The 23,687-nt window shown below is 38.6% G+C and overlaps 1 protein-coding gene across 1 annotated transcript in view; it reads right to left on the bottom strand.

Annotated features, from left to right (window-relative positions):
- The window catches only part of MALRD1 (MAM and LDL receptor class A domain containing 1), a 790,469-nt gene that overhangs the window by 725,449 nt on the left and 41,333 nt on the right, over positions 1-23,687 (bottom strand). The window contains exon 6 of the mRNA XM_064590300.1: positions 8,715-8,811. Coding sequence (XP_064446370.1) covers positions 8,715-8,811 — 97 coding nt within the window. The remainder of the gene's footprint in view (positions 1-8,714; positions 8,812-23,687) is intronic.

The raw sequence follows: 23,687 nt of genomic DNA on the forward strand, positions 1-23,687 counted from the left end.
GCATGATTGGGTTCTCATAAAGGTCCTCTTCCTGGCTTGTGCATGGCTACCTTCTCACTGTGTCTTCACATGACAAAGGGAGAGGTTGAGAGAGAGGGAGAGAGAAAGACAGGGGTGGTGGGGAGGGAGACGGAGAGGGTTGGAGGGGGAGAGAGAGAGATCTCTTCTTACAAGGCCACAGTCCTTCCTGTCTTATTAGGACCCCACCCTTATGATCTTATTGAATCTTAATTACCTAAGACACTATCTCCAATATAGTCACATTTGGGGTTAGAGCTTCCACATTTGAAGTTTGGAGGGGACATAATTTGGTCCGTAATAACAAGTTTTTAGTGTCCCCTTGAATTCTACATCTGTGAGAGTATGTCACTTGCCTCCGTATAGACTTGCCAGGCTATAGTCTACCTTAGTGAATGTTCCACATGCACTTAAAAGGAGTTTAAGTTTTAAATTGCTGCTATAGTTTTAAATTACTTTTTAAAAATATCAATTATTTCAAGTAGGTAGATAATTTTCTCCCTTTCCATAGGTTGCCTTTTCATTTTGTTGATTGTTTCTTTTGCTGTGCAGAAGTTTTTTGGTTTGATGTATAGCTTCATTTGTTGATTTTTCTTTTGTTGCTTGTGTTTTTGGTGTCATATCCAAAAAAAAAAAAAAAGTTGCCAAGATTAATGTCATAGAGATTTTCCCCATGCTTTCACTATAAGTTTTATGGCTCCAGGTCCTATGTTTAAGTCTTTAATCCATTTAGGGTTATTTTTTTTTTTTTTTTTTTTTGACAGAGAGAGACACAGAGAGAGAGAGACACAAGCAGGGGGAGTGGGAGAGGGAGAAGCAGGCTTCGCATTGAGCAGGGAGCCTGATGTGGGGCTCGAGGGGCTTGATCCCAGGACCCTGGGACCATGACCTGAGCCGAAGGCAGACGCTTAACGACTGAGCCACCCAGGCACCCCTAGGGTTAATTTTTATTAGTGGAATAAGATAAGGGTCCAATTTTATTTTTCTCCATGTGGCTGTCAGTTTTCCCAACACCATTTATTGAAGAGACTATCTTTTCTCCATTAAGTATTCTTGACTCCCTATCAAATATTAGTTGATCTATATACATTGTTTTATTTCTGGGTTCTCTATTCCGTTCCATTGATCTGTGTGTCATTTTTTATGCCAGTACCAAACTGTTGTCACCGTACAACACTATTACAGCACCACTGACTATAGTCTCTACCTTGTATCTTTTATCCTCATGACCTATTCATTCCATACGTGGAAGCCTGTACCTGCCACTCCCCTTCACTCATTTTACCGGTCCCTCCATCCCCCTCTGGCAATAGTCCGTTTGTTCTCTATATTTACAGATCAATTTCTGCTTTTGGTTTATTTATTCATTGGGGTTTTTTTTAATTCCACATACAATTAAAATCATATGGTGTTTGCCTTTCTGTCTGGCTTATTTCACTTATCAAAATACCCTCTAGTTCCATCCATGTGGTCACAAATGGCAAGACCTCATCCTTTTTTATGGCTGCATAATATTCGTGTGTGTGTGTGTGTGTGTACACACCACATCTTCTTTATTCATTTGTCTATTGATGGACACTTAGGTTGCTTCCATATCTTGGCTATTGTAAATAATGCTGCAGTAAACACAGGAGTGCATATATCTTTTTGAATTAGTGTTTTTGTTTTCTTTGGGTAAATACCCAATAGTGGAATTATTGGATCATATGGTATTTCTATTTTTCATTTTTTGAGGAATCCCCGTATTTTTTCCACAGTGACTTCACCAATGTACATTTCTACCAACAGTACATGAGAGTTTCTTTTCCTTCACACCTTCAGCAGTATTTGTTATTTCTTGTCATTTTCATTTTAGCCATTCTGACAGGCATAAATAATATCTCATTGTGGTTTTTGATGTTAATTTCCCTGATGATGAGTGATGTTGAGCATCTTTTCATGTGTCTGTTGGCCATCTGTATGTCTTCTTTGGGAAAATGTCTATGCAGATCATCTGCCCATTTTATAATTGGATTGTTTGGGGTTTTTTACTGTTGAGTTGTAGAATTTCTTTATATATTTTGATAATTACATCTATTGGATATATTTTTGGAACTATCTTCTTATATTCAGTAGGTTTCCTTTTCATTTTGTTGATGGTTTCCTTAGCTGGGCAAAAGCTTTTTATTTTTGTGTAGCCCAAATAGTTTATTTTTGTTTTTGTTTTCTTGCCTGAGAAGACATATCTAGAAAAACACTGCAATGGCCAATCTCAAAGACATCACTATCTATATTTACTTCTAGGAGTTTTATGGCTTCATGTCTCACATTTAGGTCTTCAATTCATTTTAGGTTAATTTTTGTATATGGTGTAAGCGGTCCAGTTTCATTCTTTTGTATGTAGCTGTCCAGTTTCCCAGCACCATTTATAAGAGACTACCTTTTCCCCAATGTGTATTCTTCCCTACTTTGTCATAGATTAATTAACCATATTTGAATCCCTTCACTTTTAATTAGTCTATATCATTATTTTTTAAATGAGCTTTTGTAGTCAAAATGTAGTTAGCTCTTATCTTTCATCCAAACTGACAACCTCTGACTTCCAAAAGCAATACATATGCCGCTTATATTTAATGTAATTATTTTATCATTATAACTAAATTAGCAACTTTAGTATTTCTCAGTTTGTGTCCTCTGCATTTATTATACTTTGTGCTCTTTACCACCACCCTACTATCATTTCTGCCTTCACCATCTGTTTTTCTTTGTCTTCTAGTGGATTATTTCAATATTTTAATATTTTTATGCACAATTTTAGTGTATCTATTTTCTTTTACTTATATCTTTTTAGTGCTCACTCTAGGGATAATAATATGCTCACCTCAGTTTAACACTCTACATAGAGTTGTTAGCATTTCAAATAAAATGTAGACATCTTAAAGCTATGGACTTCTACACTCCCAACTTTATGGTATACTTACCATATTTGTTACATCTACATACTTTGAACCCACCAAAGGGATGTTCAAAAATCTGCTTTTAAGAGTCCTGCGTACATTAAAAATCTTTAGAGGAGAAGGTCATTCCATTATATTTACTCTGATATTTATGACTTCAGTCGTTCTTTCTTTATTCCTACTGATAAAATATTCCTCTGTCATTTTTTTTTCAGCGGAACATCTGCCTTAGCATTTCTTTTAGAGTAGGTCTTCTGGTGATGAATTCTATAGTTTCTTCATCTGAGAATGTCTTTATTTTATCTTAATTCCTGAAGGATATTTTCAATGGATATAGAATTCAGAGTTACTTAGTTTTAGCATTTTAAAAATGAATCTCTATATCCTGGCTTCAATACTGATGGGAAAACTACAGGCTCTTCAGAAAATGTAGAGACTACTATTCTCCTAAGCAGAGACTTTGGTGGCTACAGATGAGAAAGAATTCATATGTTACAGAATTAGCTCAGGAAATCCTCTATAACTGTTTGCTAGGGCTGCCAAAACAAAGAACCACACATCTCGTGACTTAAACAACATAAATTTATCTTCTAATGATTTTGGAAGCTAGAAGTCTCAGATAAAATCACATTAGATAGCTTGAGGACATACCTTAATTTCTGATGTTAAAACAAAAGCCAAAAAATAATATATATTCTTAGCATAAATATAAATACTGCTAAAAAATAGTCTCATGATATTTTATTTAAATCTCTGCTCTATGAAATGGAGCACTTGTAGCTCAGAGGAAAGAAGAATTTATTCAAATTCCCAAATACTTGATACTTAAATAATTGCACATGTTCAGTGTTGAGTCATTTAGTTGACATATATTTATTAAATGTTTGCTCTGTGCTGGAGACCCACAAAGCACTAAGACACTAGTAACTGTTTCCTCAAGAAACTTAGTGTTTAGCTATGAAAATAAATCAATACGGTGCATGGGGGGGGGGCGGGTAGTGGGGGGGGAATTTTCTGTAAGAGAAGGCTTCCCAGAAAAGAGACCTCCACTCAGTCTGCTCAATCTGGAAGAATAAGTAGTAGGAGGACAGTCACAAAAAAAAAAAAAAAAGTCATGAAATAGGCCAAGGGAGCAAAGTTTACAAAGATACCCAAGAATGAGATGACACTGTGTTGCTAAACTACCAAGCAGTTTGTTCTGGCCCGAGTCTGGGGATTCTTGTACAACTGTGAAGGAGGAAGTTGGGCTGGTGTGCGAGAGCAGGATCACGAGAGCTTAGAAATTTGAAATCATGAGAATTTATAAGAAATTTGAATTTGGGGCACCTGGGTGGCTCAGTTGGTTAAGTGACTGCCTTCAGCTCAGGTCATGATCCTGAAGTCCTGGGATCGAGTCCCACATCAGGCTCCCTGCTCAGCAGGGTGTCTGCTTCTCCCTCTGACCCTCTTCCCTCTCGTGCTCTCTGTCTCTCATTCTCTCTTTCTCAAATAAATAAATAAAATCTTTAAAAATTTTTTGAATTTTATTCTGGACACAATAAGAGTTATTGATAGATTTTAACAAGTAGAGATTGGTCATATTTATATGTTAGGAAGTATAATCTGGTGGACAGTACATAGTACTGGATAGTAGAGCTGAATAGATCAAAACCAGAATTTTTAAAAATCCAGGGGAAAAATACATACTTAAATGAAGTCACAGTTGGATAAATAATAATGATAAATAAGAGGAGACAATTTGAAAAATGTAAGGACACGCCCTCACCACTATTTTTTAACTAAATTAATACAGGGGTAAGAAAAGGGGAGAATGATTTAAGAATGACTCCTAGGCTACTGAGTGAGACCAGATGTCAATAATTTAAAAAGAGAATATAGGCAAGGGAACAGATTTGAAAGAAAACTGGAATTTACTTCTAAGTATGCTGATGTTGAGTTTCTCTGGAAAATATTTGCTCACACAGCTCATAAACCTGTTCTCCTTGCCTGCCTCTATTACAGAGGCTGAATCTGCCTCAGTTTTATTGGTCTGCCTAGCAACCAAGGTACCCATGTGACAATCATCTAGCCAATAGCATGGCCAAAAACATTGCCCTTTCTCATTTCTGCCTTCCTCCTGCCCTGGATGTGAGATGTAGAGAACCTCAACAGTCATTTCAAGAATGTAAGCATGAAGCAAATACCAAGGAAATCCCTTAGTCCTTGACTTTAACAGTATCAAAGTTGAAGAATCACATCATAACTGTCCATCTCCTCTTGTTTTCTTAAGTCACCTAAGAAAACTCCTCTTTTCTTGCATTCAAATGCATGCCTAACTCCACCCTTCACTGGGGTAATATTTCTGATGGTGATGTCTGGAAAAGGCTGAGTTGGCTCTGCCTACATGTCTCAGATGCACCCTGATCATCACCATCAGGACTGCATGAGACTGAAACCACTCTCTATTCAGCTGACACTCTGTCCCAGAACACTCAGTGCCAAGTGCAGTAATCAACATGAGACCAGGACACATGGTTCCCAAATGCTAGTTTGGTTCTTCTTTTTTTTTTTTAAGAGCAAGAGAGTACGGGCATGCATGCAGGGGCAGGGTTGGGGGTGGGGGATCAGAGGGAGAGGGAGAAAAAGACGGAGAGAGAGCAGGCTCCATGACCCTGAGATCATGACCTGAGCCAAAATCAAGAGTCCAGTAATTAACCGACTGAGCCGCCCAGGCATCCCAAATCCTAGTTCAATTCTTAAACCTGAGGTCGGCTGGCTTCACAAAAAGTGTCCTGAGAACCTTTTTAAAATGCAGGCCCCATCCTCAGTGATTCCCATCTAGCAGTCTGGGGTAAAGCTCAGAATCAATCACTTCTCTTTTTGATTCTGGTGATTGACTAGGGTTAGTCTATCATTAGAGCCTCTGAACTTGACTAGAGAGAATCATTTGGAAATTTAATGTTATATAATATTACCATATCTCACATCCCTACCATTTACAAAATGCAACTCCAACCAAATATCAATCTTATTCCATTACACTTTATTCTTTTTCTCCATTATTAATCCTCATGCTGCTTTGTCTTCCTCCCAAAAGTTTAAATATGTCATCAACCCTCATTCTATTTGAAAAACAAAAAACAAAACTCCCTGCACCCTCAACTTCAAAGAACATACTGTGTGACCTTACCTGGATACTGTCTTTTTCCAAAAAGAAACTACTTCTTTGCACTTCTCCAGAGGGATGACATCCTTTCCCAATGCCCCAGTAAACACAAGGCCTAAAATTAAAGTCGCCATTCTTCTAAATCCCTGATGTTGATTCATTTATTCTTCTGTGTGTGGAAACGTCTTGGCTCATGACATCCAACTTACTGCCCTGGGTCATCCATGCATCCATATTCATGGAAGACTTCAGTCTGGGATTTCAAAATCTCCTCTAATCCCAAACCTTGTAATGTTGTATGAATTTAATATCCATGTGAAAGGTCTAGCCAATAACTTTGCTTTAAAATTCATGCCTTATCTTCAGTAAACTTTATTTCCACACCACCTCAAAAACAATATGGTTGTAACATTATCTGGAACTATCGTCTTAGAAATTATAGACACCAATATTTTTTCTATTTGACCATGACCTTTCATTGAATGTCCAACTTCTTGTGCTCTCACTCCTGTGACTATTGCTTTTTCACTTCTATAGTGATCTTATAGAGCTTTTTTAAGTGCTTACTAAAAATCTGGCATTTGTCTTTGGAATATTTATTACGTCCATCTACATTGACCTTTGTCCCAGTAGATGGATCATGGGTAATTAAGGAAATGGCTTTGGTTCCCAGGTCCAAAGATGGAGAGAAAGTTCATCTGTGAAATGATAGCAGAGTCCTATTACAGGCGATGTCAAGTCCCAAGCACAACCCCAGCATGCTCCTGTGTACATTTGTAATGCAAAGTTTCAATGGCAGAGGCCAGGTCCTAATTTTCCTTACAGTTAGGAAAAGTCCAGCCAATAGCTGATTTCATTCCTTATTTTCTTTGGGGGGTGATTAGCTAGACTGAGCAATACATAGGACTAGCTGGGGATCATGTTTGGCAGATCTCAGTTTCTGCAGAAACTATAAAATGAGATATATAAAGATCCTGCTGAAGTGATCACAGTTAGGGACTAGCTGCCCCATTACAAATCAAGCCCAAGCTGGCCGCACTCTGGACCCAGGAATACCATGCAGGGTAACAGAAGAGAGAGCATGAGGAGAGACTGAACGGCAGAACAGACGTAGTTGTGTCTGCTCTGCCTGTGGGCAACAGTATGTTCTCTCCTGATCTATTGCTTCCCTTCCAATAAATCCTGTAAATGTTACCTTCTGTCAGTGAAAAGGCATTGAGGTTTATACTTCTAGGAAATGGGTGGAGCTTACAGTCTGTTCCCTTAAAGTTCTCCATTTCAATTTATCTATATTTCATTTTATCATATCATATCATGATTTCTCATCTAAAATATACTGAGAACTGAAAATATAAAAATGAAAGAAATCTTTTCGTATTCCAGTGTGGAAGGAGCTGTCCGCAGCTCCTATAAAACTCTACCATGGTCTAAGTGGCAAGAGACACATTCCTATAAATCTCTTATCATACCAGCACAAGTGCTACTTAAAATCAAAGCATAATACAGGCATCCTTTATCAAGATTCCTTGGTCTCCTTTAGGTAGATCAACTCATCTCTTCTGTTCTTGAAACGTAACTGACCACAACTACCATATCTTTGTACCAAATTAGAACTTAGAATCTTCTTTACAAAATAGCTGTCTTTATTATGCTATATCATAGGGGCGCCTGGGTGGCTCAGTTGGTTAAGCGACTGCCTTCGGCTCAGGTCATGATCCTGGAGTCCCGGGATCGAGTCCCACATCAGGCTCCCTGCTCAGTGGGGAGTCTGCTTCTCCCTCTGACCCTCTTCCCTCTCGTGCTCTCTGTCTCTCATTCTCTCTCTCAAATAAATAAAATCTTTAAAAAAAAAAAAAGCACACACATATTATGCTATATCATAACATTTAAAAAGGAAAAAAAGCTATCAACTATCTATAATCGTATATATGATTCTTGCATGATCATTAGACTAAATTAATTTATCCTGACCAATTGATAATTTGAACATTAAACTTTTCTATTGAGAACAATATGCATGGTGAATTGAATAGAATTCAGTTAATATAATCAAAGGACCAATATGGATAATTTTTTAGATCTGGTGTATGTGGCTTATTGATTTAGTTGTTTCAGTCTAAATAGAAAATAGATTATAACTAATATCTCTCTCCACTTGTGTCTTTCAGTGGAAGAGTCAAATCAATTCCCCAAGAAGACAATTTCAAGCCTAGAGAAGCCAGTTTTCACCTAGTCTCCTAAAGGGCAAGGAGTTCTCTTGGTGAGATTTAACTAGCCAGTGTAAACATTGCTACAATGTTTCAAATCTGAGACTAAATTATCACTTCCACTCTTTAGAGCATCAGACTCAGTGAAAAAATAGCCTATTTTCACTTCTGGCATAAACCTAGACATTGTTATATGATGGAAAATAGCCCACTTCAAAACATCAGGCAAAAGAAAGAAAAGAAAGAAAGAAAGAAAGAAAGAAAGAAAGAAAGAAAGAAAGAAAGAAAGAAAGAAAGAGCATTATACAACGCTTTCATTTCATTCAAAGAATGAAAATCATTACACAATGTTTAAAATGCACTGAATTTATGTACAGAATAAGGATCAAAATGAGAAAAAGTTCTTACCATTTGCAGGCAAGCAGCCTGAACTGAAAGATATATCATCAATAGCTATGACTTCATCCTGTTCAGGAGTTGAAATTATTTGACCTTGAAAAACAACCTGCACAAGAAAAACAAAACAAAAGCACAAAGCAAGGAATATCACTGTCTCACAGTCTTATAGCACAGAGCCTACAAATAAAAAACATGTCACTTCCTAGAAATACTTTGGTGACCATGCCAATTCCAAGTGGAAAGAGATCCATGCATACACTCTCAAGGACAAGAAAATATAGTCATCTCTGTATCTCAAATGTCTACCATAGGTTATGTAACATGTTTGTGAAATGAAGCAATATTCATCTGGTTTTTGCCATCTAATCATCTCTGGTTCGTATGTGTTCATACTATTTAGTATTTACCAGCTCTTGGACCCAGCTCCATCTTGATCTCTGGTTCTTGGTATTTTGCAATTGTGCCCTATTTCCACCTCTGGTTCTCTAAATTTTGTTCACAGACTTGCCTTGGATATCCTTGTGCTATATCCTTCTGTGCATTTTCTGACATTATCTAAACAAAACTTGGGACAGTGACTAGAAATGATTGTGCAGTGACTTATTATTAAAATGAATGAATGTGAGGGGTATTTGTGTGGCTCAGTCCGTTAAGCATCCAACTCTTGATTGTAACTCAGGTCATGATCTCTGGGTCCTGGGATTGAGTCCTGCATTGGGCTCCATGCTCAGTGAGGAGTCTGCTTGAGGATTCTCTCTCTCCTTCTCCCTCTGCCCCTCCTCCCACTCACACTCGCTCTTGCTCACTCTCTCTCTCTCTCAAATAAATAAATAAATCTTTAAAAAAATGAGTGAATGTGATATTGTGATGTAAATCCAGCCCAAGCCTGCACCAAGAGAAAATACTCTGGTATAATAAATCTGAGAAACTTAGGAAGAAACTACTCTCCAATTTCATAGTTACTTAAATCAACAGAAAATTGGTGTGGTGGTGGAGAGTATTATCCCAACCTCACCAATGAATACCAGTGATGTTTGAGGCTTAATTCATAGATGCATTAAACTGTGTGCACTATTCAGCCTTGCTTATAATATAAACATTTTATTATTTCAAAATGTCAGCACTGCTTTTTAGCTTGACAACTGATCTGCATATAGTAGACCCTAGCAGATCATTTTGTCATAACACATTCTCTTTACAACATGATGTACTGATATATTTCCTTTCAAATCAGATGCTATCTACTAAACTATTAAAAATATGATGTGAAACATCCACAACCTATCAAGTAATATGTCAACATGTAGCCCTAAGAGAGTCATCTTTTCTTCACATAAAACAGAATAACCATGTGACTACTTGTAAAGCAGAACCATGTTGGAAAAGGCCTATCAAAGACTGTTGTGTAGACAAAATAATCCACTTGGCATCTGAAAAGATGAGCTCTGGTTACACATTTGAAATAGAAAGTTTTGAGGAAAAATAGAAATAGGATGGGAAAAGTACTTGGCAAACAGTAGTAACCAACTCCAAATGTTTTTACTACAGATTGTGTGATCTCTGGTAGAGACTAGATCTTTCTGGGAATACATACATGAAAGTAGATTAAATGTGACTAATCTCAAGTAAACCACATCTAGAAGACAATAGTTACAGAGTTTAGCCTCAAGGTTTATTTGTAGCACCCAGCAGATCAACTTTTACAAAATCGCTTTACAGTGTATTAGTATCAGAATCATGAATAAAATGGGAGAGTTTTACATGCATACTAATTGATTATTTTCTCAGTATTTTATTTCACTACTTTTCCAGAATTTTCTGTAAGCCTAACTACTTAGTTTACAGTTTTAGTCATTCTTTTTACAGTTTCTAAAAATTTAGTTTGTAGATTCCATTTAGTAATAAAATTAGTGGATATCTTTTGCTATTTAACATTTTAATATTACTTCTGATACTAATATAGTTTTGGTTATTAGATTTGGGCTACTCTTTTTTTTTTTTTAAGTACACTCCACATCCAGCATAGAGCCTTACATGGGGCCTGAACTCAGGACCCCAAAATCAAGACCTGAATGAGATCAAAAGTAAGATGCTTAACTGACTGAGACACCCAGGTACCCCAATTTGGGTTACTCTTAGTCATGGAATAATCTTCTGTTTGTATTGGTGTAAGATTCAATGAATACTTTAGCTGTATGAATATAATAATCTGAAAACACTTTGCATCCCTTTTGTGACCTAACACAAACATTTAAAATTGTGTTGCAATTTTGCTTTGCTGTTCAATAAAAAGCTGTTTCAGAGGGGAAAGAAAAGACTGTTAAATAGGGATGATTTTATCTGAGGGCAGAGAGCACAGTGGCTAATGTAAGTGTTTGGAAACAGACTACTTAGGTTCAGATCCCAGCTACACCACTTAATAGCAACAGGACCTTAGAGAAGTTATTTAACATCTCTGCACCTCTCTTTTCTTCTTTGTAAAAAGGTACTGATAAAAATAATAAGCTATTGGGGCACTTGGGTGACTCAGTTGGTTAAGCATCTGCCTTCAGCTCAGGTCGGGTCAATCCTGGGATTGATCCCCATGTCTGTCCTTTGGGCTCTCTGCTCAGCAGGGAGTCTGCTTCTCCCTCTCCCTCTACCCCTCCCCTACCAGTTCATGCTCTCTCACAAGTGAGCTCTCTCTCTCTCCAATAAATAAATAAAGTATTTAAAATAGTAATAATAAGTTAGTACCTATATGATAAGACTTATGCAAGGATAAATGAGTTATTACATGTATATCAGCACTTGGTATATAGTTAGTATTAAAAAAGTGTTACCTATTATCGTAACACAGAGTTATCATAAAGTATTTAAGCTATTGTATGAATAGTGTGTTTATAGATAAAAAAAAATCTATTCTCTACAGATTAAAAATTTTATCCTTCTTGAAAGCCTTTTCACCTGTTTTTGCCGAACTAAGAACACATCAGTGGTAACCATATTTAAAGAGAGAAGCAGAAGTAAGTGTGAACTAATCAGCAGTCTCTTACTTCTTTCTCCACACTCTCTTCTCAAACCCACTGATTTTCAGGGTTTCAACTGTTACCCTGAAATACAAATTTATATCACAAATGTCAACCGCCTTTCTGAGCTTTCCGCCTGTATCTCCACAGCCTGCTGGACATTTTTACCCAATGACACAAAGTCACTTCTAAGTCATAATATTTTTTCCCCTCACACTGGACCTGTCCCGTGACTCCCATTCTCTGACAATGGCACCGGAAGACTGCCACTTTTCAATGCTCCAAACTCCAAAACAGCTTGCAGAATCACGTTCTCTTCTAGCCCCACATCCAATCCATCAAGACCTGTGAAGCCCTCTCTTTTTTCTATTCCTACTTCTGCTCCTGTATATTCACTCCTGATCTAATGAAAAGGCTTTTAAATGACCTTCTCACCTTCAGTCCTCTCCAACGGAGTTTGCAATATGTATATTTGTTTGAGTCAATTAAATTATATGTTAACTCGGTCTAACTGAATGAAAGTTAGTGTGAAAATTGGCTGCCATTTGAGCCCACTGGTTCAGCAAGAGGAAATGTTTTTTCTTAAGAAGAACACTATTTCTCTAAATGTAGGTAAAGTCACCAATGGGTCTGTGTAGCTATAAAACTTAAGACCTGGGGCGCCTGGGTGGCTCAGTCGTTAAGCGACTGCCTTCGGCTCAGGTCATGGTCCCAGGTCCTGGGACTGAGCCCCGCATCAGGCTCCCTGCTCCGTGGGGAGCCTGCTTCTCCCTCTCCCACTCCCCCTGCTTGTGTTCCCTCTCTCGCTGTGTCTCTCTCTGTCAAATAAATAAATAAAATCTTTAAAAAAAACAAAAACAGAAACAAAACTTAAGACCCATCAGACATAACTCAATACTCAAGTTAAATATATTTAAACAGAAAGACTTTCCAGAGATTTTGGTTGGGATCCTGAAAAAAAGGGTGGGTTGAACTAGCTCAAGAAAGTGGAATCTCAAGATGATTTTTTTTAAAAGCCAGGTCTATGGTCAGAAGCCATGTTTTCGTATGGTATGGTAGTTGTATTTCTGAGAAAAGTGAGGTCTAGCATTCTTTGTTTTCCCCAAAACTTTGGCAAATAAGTTTTTCCAAACATCCACCTCATTTTAACTGTATCAGGGGAAATAAAGCAAAGAGTAGCAAACTAGCAAAGAAAATAAATCCCGATAATAGCGTTAGAAATTTGGCAACATCACAGAAGTCAGGTATGGGCTACACTGATCCAATAGTAAATAACAGACAAATTGCTTTCACCCCAAACATTTTAAGAGAAGATGGCCTCTAAGGGAGGCAAGGGGTCAGCGATCAAGTGCTTTAAGATTTAAATCTTTAATGAACCTTTGGCAGTAGCCAAATAATGGACATGAACTCACTTGGATGACACTAATAACTGCATGAACAGAACCTCTTGTAGTTGTATTTATTATATTAAAGTTTTCTTAATCAGTAGTTTGCATTCGATATTATTTTTCAAGCAAACATGTGAAATGCAAAAAGATGATAGTAATTTTTTGCCATCATGGGTTCACAGAGCAAATATTCTTGACTTACAAGGGAAAATGACTCCGATTATGATTTAGAAAAGTTTGGGAATAAAATTTTTTAAGTTAATGATTTGTATTTATTTTATTTTTATGAATAACTTATCTTTCATCCATGTTAATAAAATCTATTGTTTCTGAACACAAGGCTGCTAAGAACTCTTCGGCAGGTCAAAATAAAATATCAACGAAATGACAAGTAGGTAATAGCATATTTAAAATGCTTCAGTATCTTTTTAAAATTCAGGCACTGACTTCTCATTTATTTTGAGAATCCAAACATTGGATGTGAAAACCACAGTCAGTGATATACTTAGTAATACAGTATTCTTTCCTTCCTACCCATAAAACCAATACATAAGCGCCTTCAAGAACAAAGAAAAGGAGAGTGAGGGACGGTTTTACTTGCATCTGATACTAAATTTCTGCTATATGTGTAGCCTGGTTTATTCTCTGCTTCTGCAAATATTTTAGGACAATAGCAAAATGAATTGCTTTAAGTCTACAATTTTGAGAAATGCAATTGCAGTTAATCAGCAGAATAATGTGTAATATTGTTGTTTTATCCAACACAGCAGGCAAAAGAATATTTAATGAGTCACCTGCAACATATTTGGCCAAATCTAGAATCCAAATCCAAAATCTTGGATTTTTTCTGTTCATATTTTATAAATCCTTATAATGCTTTAACATGATAAAAAAATGATCACAGCTCAGTGAGTAAATGATTGAGATGTGAAATCAAACTATACTGGGTTCTAATCTGGATGGAATTTAATAGGTTAGTCCACTCTCTGAAGCTCTTAATCCTCATAAGAACAGTGGGGTGAATTATAGTTCTGATTCAGAAGACTGCCATGCAGGGCCAATAAAATAATATATACAAAGGACTAAATGCAGTGCCTTACATATAGTAAGTGCTCAGTAAATCCTAGATGTTGATACTCCTTAAACATCTTCAGAACTTTCTTAAATGCTGCTATCTTTGTTGACTAGATGTATAAACACCCTTCCTTGTCATGTTGCAGTAGTCCCTCAGAAATGAATGGGCTTCAATTTTACTAAGGCATGGACCTCGTACTTTACAGATAAAGGTAATAAAGCCCCCACATGACAACAGCCAGATCCAGAGGCTTTCTCAGAAACCCATCCTAAGCCAGGGTCCAGCTGAAACTAAAATCTCCTATGTGGATATTTCTAAAGGAAGCATGAATGGCTTTAAAACTGTCCGAAGGCAGCGTGGAGGGGAAATTGCAGAAAACAGAGTAATTCTCAGAGGCTTGTAAACTGATGAGGCAGCAGCTATTGTCTGGAGACACTGATTACAAAATGCCCTCAAAGAAGCCTCTTGCTAAAACTTTTCAGGACGAAGCTATGAGCGGGTGGTGGGCAGTATGACAAGCATAGTGCATCTCTGTGGCCCAGCTAAACAAAAGCATGGAACAGCTGCTACCCGCAATCTTAAAGATTGGTGTAGCCAAAGGATCCCAAGAGAGTCATACGCTTTCCCAAGTTTTACAAAGCCTCTAAGGTAGAGGCGCTGTTTTCATATCAGCAATAAAGTATTTTGGCAAACAAGTTAATATACTGCACATGCATCTGCTTTTGCTGGAGCCACTGCCGCATTTTAAAGCACCCAAGTGAATAACCTCGCTGCCTCAGGTACAGCTCAACGGCCCTGGAGGTGATATATTTGGGAGTTTTAAGGTTTATATTAGCTGCTACACATATTTAATCATCAGCCCCTGCAATGTGCCATTTAGGAATGGATGTCTGGGAAAAACAAGGAAGTTGTTTTAAAAGGTTTAACACACAAGACTCAGCAGGTTCCAGCTCTACCCAATGTCCAAGTCTCTGTCCGTCTACCTGCCAGTAAAGACCTTGACCTTAAGTTGGAGACAGAGATGAGAAGACACAAAGCTTGGCAAAGATAGGTTAGGTAGGATTCTTTTACCATCGATTCTGAAGCAGAGTCAGAAAAGATGTGTAAATGCTGACAAAGTTTATACACAAACTCCCATTTCAGTCATTAAAGTTTATGTGAGCATACAGACAGAAGGGACTTTTCAGCAAGTCCATCCTTCAGCATCCAGTCATTGTGACTCAATCCCCTCAAAAGCACTCTTGGCTCTGTTTTGTTGCTCTTGTGTTTTGTTTTGTTTTGCTTTGTTATTGAGAGAAGACAGAGAGACATGGGGAGCAAGAAGAAAAGTGTTAAGAAATAAACTAGGGGCAAGGGGGGCGGAGAAAGATGGCGGAGGAGTAGGAGACCTGGATTTCATCTCCTCTCAGGAATTCAGCTGGATAGGGATCAAACCATTCTGAACACCTACAAACCCAACAGGAGATCGAAGAAAGGAATAGCAACAACTCTCTGAACAGAAAAGCGACCACTTTCTGGAAGGTAGGACGTGCGGAGAAGTGAATCCGAGGCGATACTCGGGAGGATAGACGGCAGGGGAGGGGCCTCCCTCGGCCGCTTCTGGCAAGTGATAGAGCCGCGGAGCACAAAATCGGAACTTTTAAAAGTCTGCTCCGCTGAGGGACGTCACTCTGGTGGCTAAGCGGGGGGTGGAACCCTCCGGGACAGTGTGGTCTCAGGACCCTCGGGGTCACAGAAAGACCGGGGGTGCCTGAGGGCGGCAGAGCTCCCAGGTATCAGAGCAGGGAAGCCGGCTGCAGAGGCGGAGCCCAGGCGCGGGCTCTCAGCTCGGGGTGGCCATAAACCATGATCCGGGGCACAGTCGGGCCCCTGCTCCTCCAGCAGGGACCCAACAAGCGGCAGATCCGGGGAGACTCACCTTCTTCCCCGGGAGGAGCCGCGCGGGAGTGCACCGCAGGGATCTGCTGGGTTTGGAGACTCCACCCGGGGTCGGGTGCCAGAGATAGAAACGCGCGGTCACAGGCCGGGTGAGCACGGAGTGCGCCGGAGACCAGGGAGACGGGAGTGACTGACGGCTTTTCTCTGGGGGCTCACTGAGGAGCGGGGCCCCGAGTTCTCGGATCCTCCGGAGCGGAGATTGGGAGGCCGCCATTTTCACTCTCCGCCTCCAAAGCTGTACGGAAAGCTCGCAGGGAACAAAAGGCCCGGAGAGCAAACCCGAGCAGATTACTTAGCCGGGAGGGGGCAAGGGCGGGGCAATTCCGCCTCCGGCAGAGACATTTGGAAACCACGGCAACAGGCCCCTCCCCAGAAGATCAGCGAGAACAGCCAGCCAAGACCAAGTTTACCGATAAATGAGAACGGCAGAACTCCAGCGCTAGGGGACTACTGCACATAGAATTCACGGCTTTTTTACCATGATTCTTTAGTCTTCTAAAGTTAATTTTTTTTAACTGTCTTTTTGTCTTTTTATTTCTTTTTGAATTTTTCTTTTTCCCTTTTTCAACCAACATCTTATCAATTCCTTTTTTTAAAAAAAACATTTTTATTTTTCATTTTTAGAGTCATATTCTATCCCTTCATATTAGTTACCCATATTTTTGACTTATATATATAAGTTGTTCTCTCTTTAAAATTTTGAGATAGTTTCTTCTAACAGATTAAAATATACCCTAAATCTCTAGTATATGGTGTTTTCTATTCCCCTGCCTGATCACATCCTCTCCTTTTTTTTTCCTTTTTCTTTTTTCTTTTTTTAAATCCTCTTCTTTCTTTTTACAAACAACTTCTTATCAATTCCTTTTATAAAATTTTTTATAATTTCCATTTTTACAGTCATATTCCATCCCTTCATCATATCAACCCTTATTTTTGTACATATATAAGTTTTTCTTTCTTTAAAATTTTGGGAGGCACTTTCTTCTAAAAGACCAAAATACACCCCAAATCTAGTGTGTGGCACTGATCTATATACCATATAGATCATATTTGATCACATTCCGGTTTTGTTGTTGTTGTTATTGTTGTTTTATTTTGTTTGTTTTTGTTTTTATCTTTATCTTTTTCTTTTATTTCTTTTTTCTCTCTTTCCCTTTCTTATCCCACTGCTTCAGGTCATTTCTGATTGGTTTAGAGTATATTTTCTGGGGACGTGGTTACTCTGCTAGCATTTGTTCTCTCATTAATCTATTCTCCTCTGCACAAAATGACAAGACAAAAAATCACCTCAACAAAAAGAACAAGAGGTAGTACCGACTGCCAGGGACCTACTCAATATGGACATTAGTACGATGTCAGATCTAAAGTTCAGAATCATGACTTTAAAGATACTAGCTGGGCTTGAAAAAAATATGGAAGTTATTAGAGAAACCCTTTCTGGAGAAGTAAAAGAGCTAAAATCCAACCAAGTAGAAATCAAAAAGGCTATTAATGAGGTGCAATCAAAAATGGGGGCGCTAAGTGCTAGAATAAATGAGGCAGAAGAGAGAATCAGTAATATAGAAGACCAAATGATGGAAAATAAAGAAGCTGAGAAAAAGAGAGATAAACAACGACTGGATCACGAGGGCAGAATTCGAGAGATAAAGCAATACCATAAGACGAAACAACATTAGAATAATTGGGATCCCAGAAGAAGAAGAAAGAGAGAGAGGGGCAGAAGGTATAATGGAGCAAATTATAGCAGAGAACTTCCCTAATTTGGGGAAAGAAACACGCATGAAAATCCAGGAAGCACAGAGAACCCCTCTCAAAATCAATAAAAATAGGTCAACTCCCCGACATCTAATAGTAAAACTTACGAGTCTCATAGACAAAGAGAAAATCCTGAAAGCAGCTCGGGAGAAGAGATCTGTAACCTACAAGGGTAGAAACATTAGACTGGCAACAGACCTATCCACAGAGACCTGGCAGGCCAGAAAGAACTGGCAGGATATATTCAGAGCACTAAATGAGAAAAATATGCAGCCAAGAATACTATATCCAACTAGGCTGTCATTGAAAATTGAAAGAGAGATAAAAAGCTTCCAGGACAAACAAAAACTAAAGGAATTTGCAAACACAAAACCAGCCCTACAGGAAATCTTGAAAGGGGTCCTCTAAGCAAAGAGAGAGCCTAAAAGCAACATAGACCAGAAAGGAACACAGACAATATACGGTAACAGTCACCTTACAGGCAATACAATGGCACTAAATTCCTATTTTCAATAGTTACCCTGAATGTAAATGGGCTAAATGCCCCAATCAAAAGACACAGGCTAACAGACTGGATTAAAAAACAAGACCCATCGATATGCTGTCTGCAAGAGACTCATTTTAGAACCAAAGACACCCGCAGATTGAAAGTGAGGGGCTGGAAAACCATTTACCATGCTAATGGACACCAAAAGAAAGCAGGGGTGGCAATCCTTATATCAGACAAATTAGATTTTAAACCAAAGACTATAATAAGAGATGAGGAAGGACACTATATCATACTTAAAGGATCTATCCATCAAGAAGATCTAACAATTGTAAATATCTATGCTCCTAACATGGGAGCAGCCAATTGTATAAGGCAATTAATAACAAAAGCAAAGAAACACATCGACAACAATACAATAATAGTGGGGGACTTTAACATCCCCCTCACTGAAATGGACAGATCGTCTAAGCAAAAGATCAACAAGGAAATAAAGACTTTAAGTGACACACTGGACCAAATGGACTTCACAGATCTATTCAGAACATTCCACCCCAAAGCAACGGAATACACATTCTTCTCTAGTGCCCATGGAACATTCTCCAGAATAGATCACATCCTAGGTCATAAATCAGGTCTCAACCAGTACCAAAAGATTGGGATCATTCCCTGCCTATTTTCAGACCACAATGCTTTGAAACTAGAACTCAATCACAAGAGGAAAGTCGGAAAGAACTCAAATACATGGAGGCTAAAGAGCATCCTACTGAAGAATGAATGGGTCAACCAGGAAATTAAAGAAGAATTAAAAAAATACATGGAAACCAATGAAAATGAAAACACAACTGTTCAAAATCTTTGGGATGCAGCAAAGGCAGTCCTAAGAGGAAAGTATATAGCAATACAAGCCTTTCTCAAGAAACAAGAAAGGTCTCAAGTACACAACCTAACCCTACACCTAAAGTAGCTGGAGAAAGAACAGCAAATAAAGCCTAAACCCAGCAGGAGAGGAGAAATAATAAAGATCAGAGCAGAAATCAATGAAATAGAAACTAAAAGAACAGTAGAACAGATCAACGAAACTAGGAGCTGGTTCTTTGAAAGAATTAACAAGATTGATAATCCCCTGGCCAGACTTATCAAAAAGAGAAGAGAAATGACCCAAATCAACAAAATCATGACTGAAAGAGGAGAGATCACAACCAACACCAAAGAAATACAAACAATTATAAGAACATATTATGAGCAACTCTATGCCAGCAAATTAGATAACCTGGAAGAGATGGATGCATTCCTAGAGATGTATCAACTACCAAAACTGAACCAGGATGAAATAGAAAACCTGAACAGACCTATAACCACTAAGGAAATTGAAGCAGTCATCAAAAATCTCCCAAAAAACAAAAGCCCAGGGCCAGATGGCTTCCCAGGGGAATTCTACCAAACATTTCAAGAAGAATTAATACCTATTCTTCTGAAACTGTTCCAAAAAATAGAAATGGAAGGAAAACTTCCAAACTCATTTTATGAGGCCAGCATTACCTTGATCCCCAAACCAGACAAAGACCCCATCAAAAAGGAGAATTCCAGACCGATATCCCTGATGAACATGGATGCAAAAATTCTCACCAAAATACTAGCCAATAGGATCCCACAGTACATTAAAAGGATTATTCACCATGACCAAGTGGGATTTATCCCTGGGCTGCAAGGTTGGTTCAACATCCGCAAATCAATCAATGTGATACAATACATTAACAAAAGAAAGAACAAGAATCATATGATCCTCTCAATAGATGCAGAAAAAGCTTTTGACAAAGTACAACATCCTTTCTTGATCAAAACTCTTCAGAGTATAGGCATAGAGGGTACATACCTCAATATCATAAAAGCCATCTATGAAAAACCTATAGCGAATATCATTCTCAATGGGGAAAAACTGAGAGCCTTCCCCCTAAGGTCAGGAACGTGGCAGGGATGTCCACTATCACCACTACTATTCAACATAGTATTGGAAGTCCTAGCCACAGCAATCAGACAACAAAAAGAAATCAAAGGCATCCAAATTGGCAAAGAAGAAGTCAAACTCTCACTCTTTGCAGATGATATGATACTTTATGTGGAAAACCCAAAAGACTCCACCCCAAAACTGTTAGAACTCATACAGGAATTCAGTCAAGTGGCAGGATATAAAATCAATGCACAGAAGTCAGTGGCATTCCTATACACCAACAACAAGACAGAACAAAGAGAAATTAAGGAGTAGATCCCATTTACAATTGCACCCAAAACCATAAGATACCTAGGAATAAATCTAACCAAAGAGACAAAGGATCTGTACTCAGAAAACTATAAGATACTCATGAAAGAAATTGAGGAAGACACAAAGAAATGGAAAAACGTTCCATGCTCATGGATTGGAAGAACAAATATTGTAAAGATGTCAATGCTACCTAGAGCAATCTACACATTCAATGCAATCCCCATCAAAATACCATCCACTTTTTTCAATGAAATGGAACAAATAATCCTAAAATTTGTATGGAATCAGAAAAGACCCCGCATAGCCAGAGGAATGTTGAAAAAGAAAAGAAAAGCCGGAGGCATCACAATTCCGGACTTCCAGCTCTATTACAAAGCTGTCATCATCAAGACAGCATGGTACTGGCACAAAAACAGACACATAGATCAATGGAACAGAATAGAGAGCCCAGAAATGGACCCTCAACTCTATGGTCAACTAATCTTCGACAAAGGAGGAAAGAATGTCCAATGGAACAAAGACAGTCTCTTCAACAAATGGTGTTGGGAAAATTGGATAGCCACATGCAGAAGAATGAAACTGGACCATTTCCTTACACCACACACAAAAATAGACTCCAAATGGTTGAAAGACCTCAATGTGAGACAGGAGTCCATCAAAATCCTAAAGGAGAACACAGGCAGCAACCTCTTTGACCTCAGCCGAAGCAACTTCTTCCTAGAAACATCGCCAAAGGCAAGGGAAGCAAGGGCAAAAATGAACTATTGGGACTTCATCAAGATAAAAAGCTTTTGCAAAGCAAAGGAAACAGTCAACAAAACCAAAAGACAACCGACAGAATGGAAGAAGATATTTGCAAATGACATATCAGATAAAGGGCTAGTATCCAAAATCTATAAAGAAATCAAACTCAACACCCAAAGAACAAAGAATCCAATCAAGAAATGCGCAGAAGACATGAACAGACATTTTTCCAAAGAAGACATCCAAATGGCCAACAGACACATGAAAAAGTGCTCAATATCACTCAGCATCAGAGAAATCCAAATCAAAACCTCAATGAGATACCACCTCACACCAGTCAGAATGGCTAAAATTAACAAGTCAGGAAACGACAGATGTTGGTGGGGATGCGGAGAAAGGGGAACCCTCCTACACTGTTGGTGGGAATGCAAGCTGGTGCAGCCAGTCTGGAAAACTGTATGGAGGTTCCTCAAAAAGTTGAAAATAGAGCTACCATATGATCCAGCAATTGCACTACTGGGTATTTACCCCAAAGATACAAAAGTAGGGATCCGAAGGGGTACGTGCACCCCGATGTTTATAGCAGCAATGTCCACAATAGCCAAACTGTGTAAAGAGCCAAGATGGTCCATCGACAGATGAATGGATAAAGAAGAGGTGGTATATATATACAATGGAATATTATGCAGCCCTCAAAAGGAATGAGATCTTGCCATTTGCAACGACGTGGATGGAACTGGAGGGTATTATGTTGAGTGAAATAAGTCAAACAGAGAAAGACATGTATCATATGATCTCACTGATATGAGGAATTCTTAATCGCAGGAAACAAACTGAGTGTTGTTGGAGTGGGGAGTGGGGTGGGAGGGATGGGGTGACTGGGTGATAGACACTGGGGAGGGTATGTGCCCTGGTAAGCGCTGTGAATTGTGCAAGACTGTTGAATCTCAGATCTGTACCTCTGAAACAAATAATGCAATATATGTTAAGAAAAAAAAGAAGAAGAAGAAGAAGGTAGCGGGAGGGGAAGAATGAAGCGGGGGAAATCGGAGGGGTAGATGAACCATGAGAGACGATGGACTCTGAAAAACAAACAGGGTTCTAGAGGGGAGGGGGGTGGGAGGATGGGTTAGCCTGGTGGTGGGTATTGAGGAGGGCACATTCTGCATGGAGCACTGGGTGTTATGCACAAACAATGAATCATGGAACACTACATCTAAAACTAATGATGTAATGTATGGGGATTAACATAAGAATAAAAAAAAAAGATAAAAAAAAAAAAGAAATAAACTAGGGGCGCCTGGGTGGCTCAGTGGGTTGAGCATCTGCCTTCAGCTTAGGTCATGATCTCAGGGTCCTGGGATCAAGCCCTGCGTCACTGGGCTCCCTGTTCAATGGGGAGCTTGCTTCTTCCACTCCTTTTGCCCTTCCCCCCCCCATGCTCTCCCTCCTCTCATGCTCTCTCTCTTTTTCTCTTTCAAATAAATAATAAATAAAATCTTTTTAAGAAAGAAATAAACTAGAAACTTCTCTAGCAGTTAATGACACTTGAATATCCACTACAAATTAGATGCATTATTGGTGCTCAAAGTTCTCAGTCTACACACACACACACACACACATACACACACAAACACACACATACCAAATCCAGGAACACATAGTCTCTCTTCCACAGGCCTATCATTAATCTTCCCCTTACAAACTATCTATCAGATAAGGGGTTAATATCCAAAATATATAAGAAGCTCGTACAACTCAATGGTGAAAAAAAAAACCACACACACACAAATAAAATAGAGATCATTCCAAAGATAGACATCATTCCAAAGAAGACATACAAATAGCCAACAGGTACATGAAAAGATACTCAACAACACTGATCATCAGGGAAATGCAAATCAAAAGTACAATGATATATCACCTCACACCTGTCAGAGTGGCTATTATCAAAAAGATAAGAGATAATGTGTTTGGAAGGATGTGGAGAAAAGGGAACCTTTGTTCACCGTTGGTGGGAATGTAAACTGGTGCAGCCATTATGAAAAACAGTATGGCAGTTCTTCAAACAACTAAAAATAGAACTACCATATGATCCAGCAATCCCACTTCTGGGTATATAACCAATAGAAATGAGATCACTACCTCAAAGAGATATCTGCACTCTCATATTTATTGAAACATTATTTACAATAGTCAAGACATAAATAACCTAAGTGTCCATCAACAGATAAATAGATAAAGAAAATGTGGTATACATATATATAAATTCAGCCAAGAAAGGAAAGAAATCTTACCCCTTATGATAGCATGGCTGGAACTTT

This window comes from Mirounga angustirostris, unplaced genomic scaffold (genome assembly GCF_029215605.1).
Source record: "Mirounga angustirostris isolate CCGP_5_RB_7025 unplaced genomic scaffold, mMirAng1.0.hap1 SCAF_5, whole genome shotgun sequence".
Taxonomy (NCBI): domain Eukaryota; kingdom Metazoa; phylum Chordata; class Mammalia; order Carnivora; family Phocidae; genus Mirounga; species Mirounga angustirostris.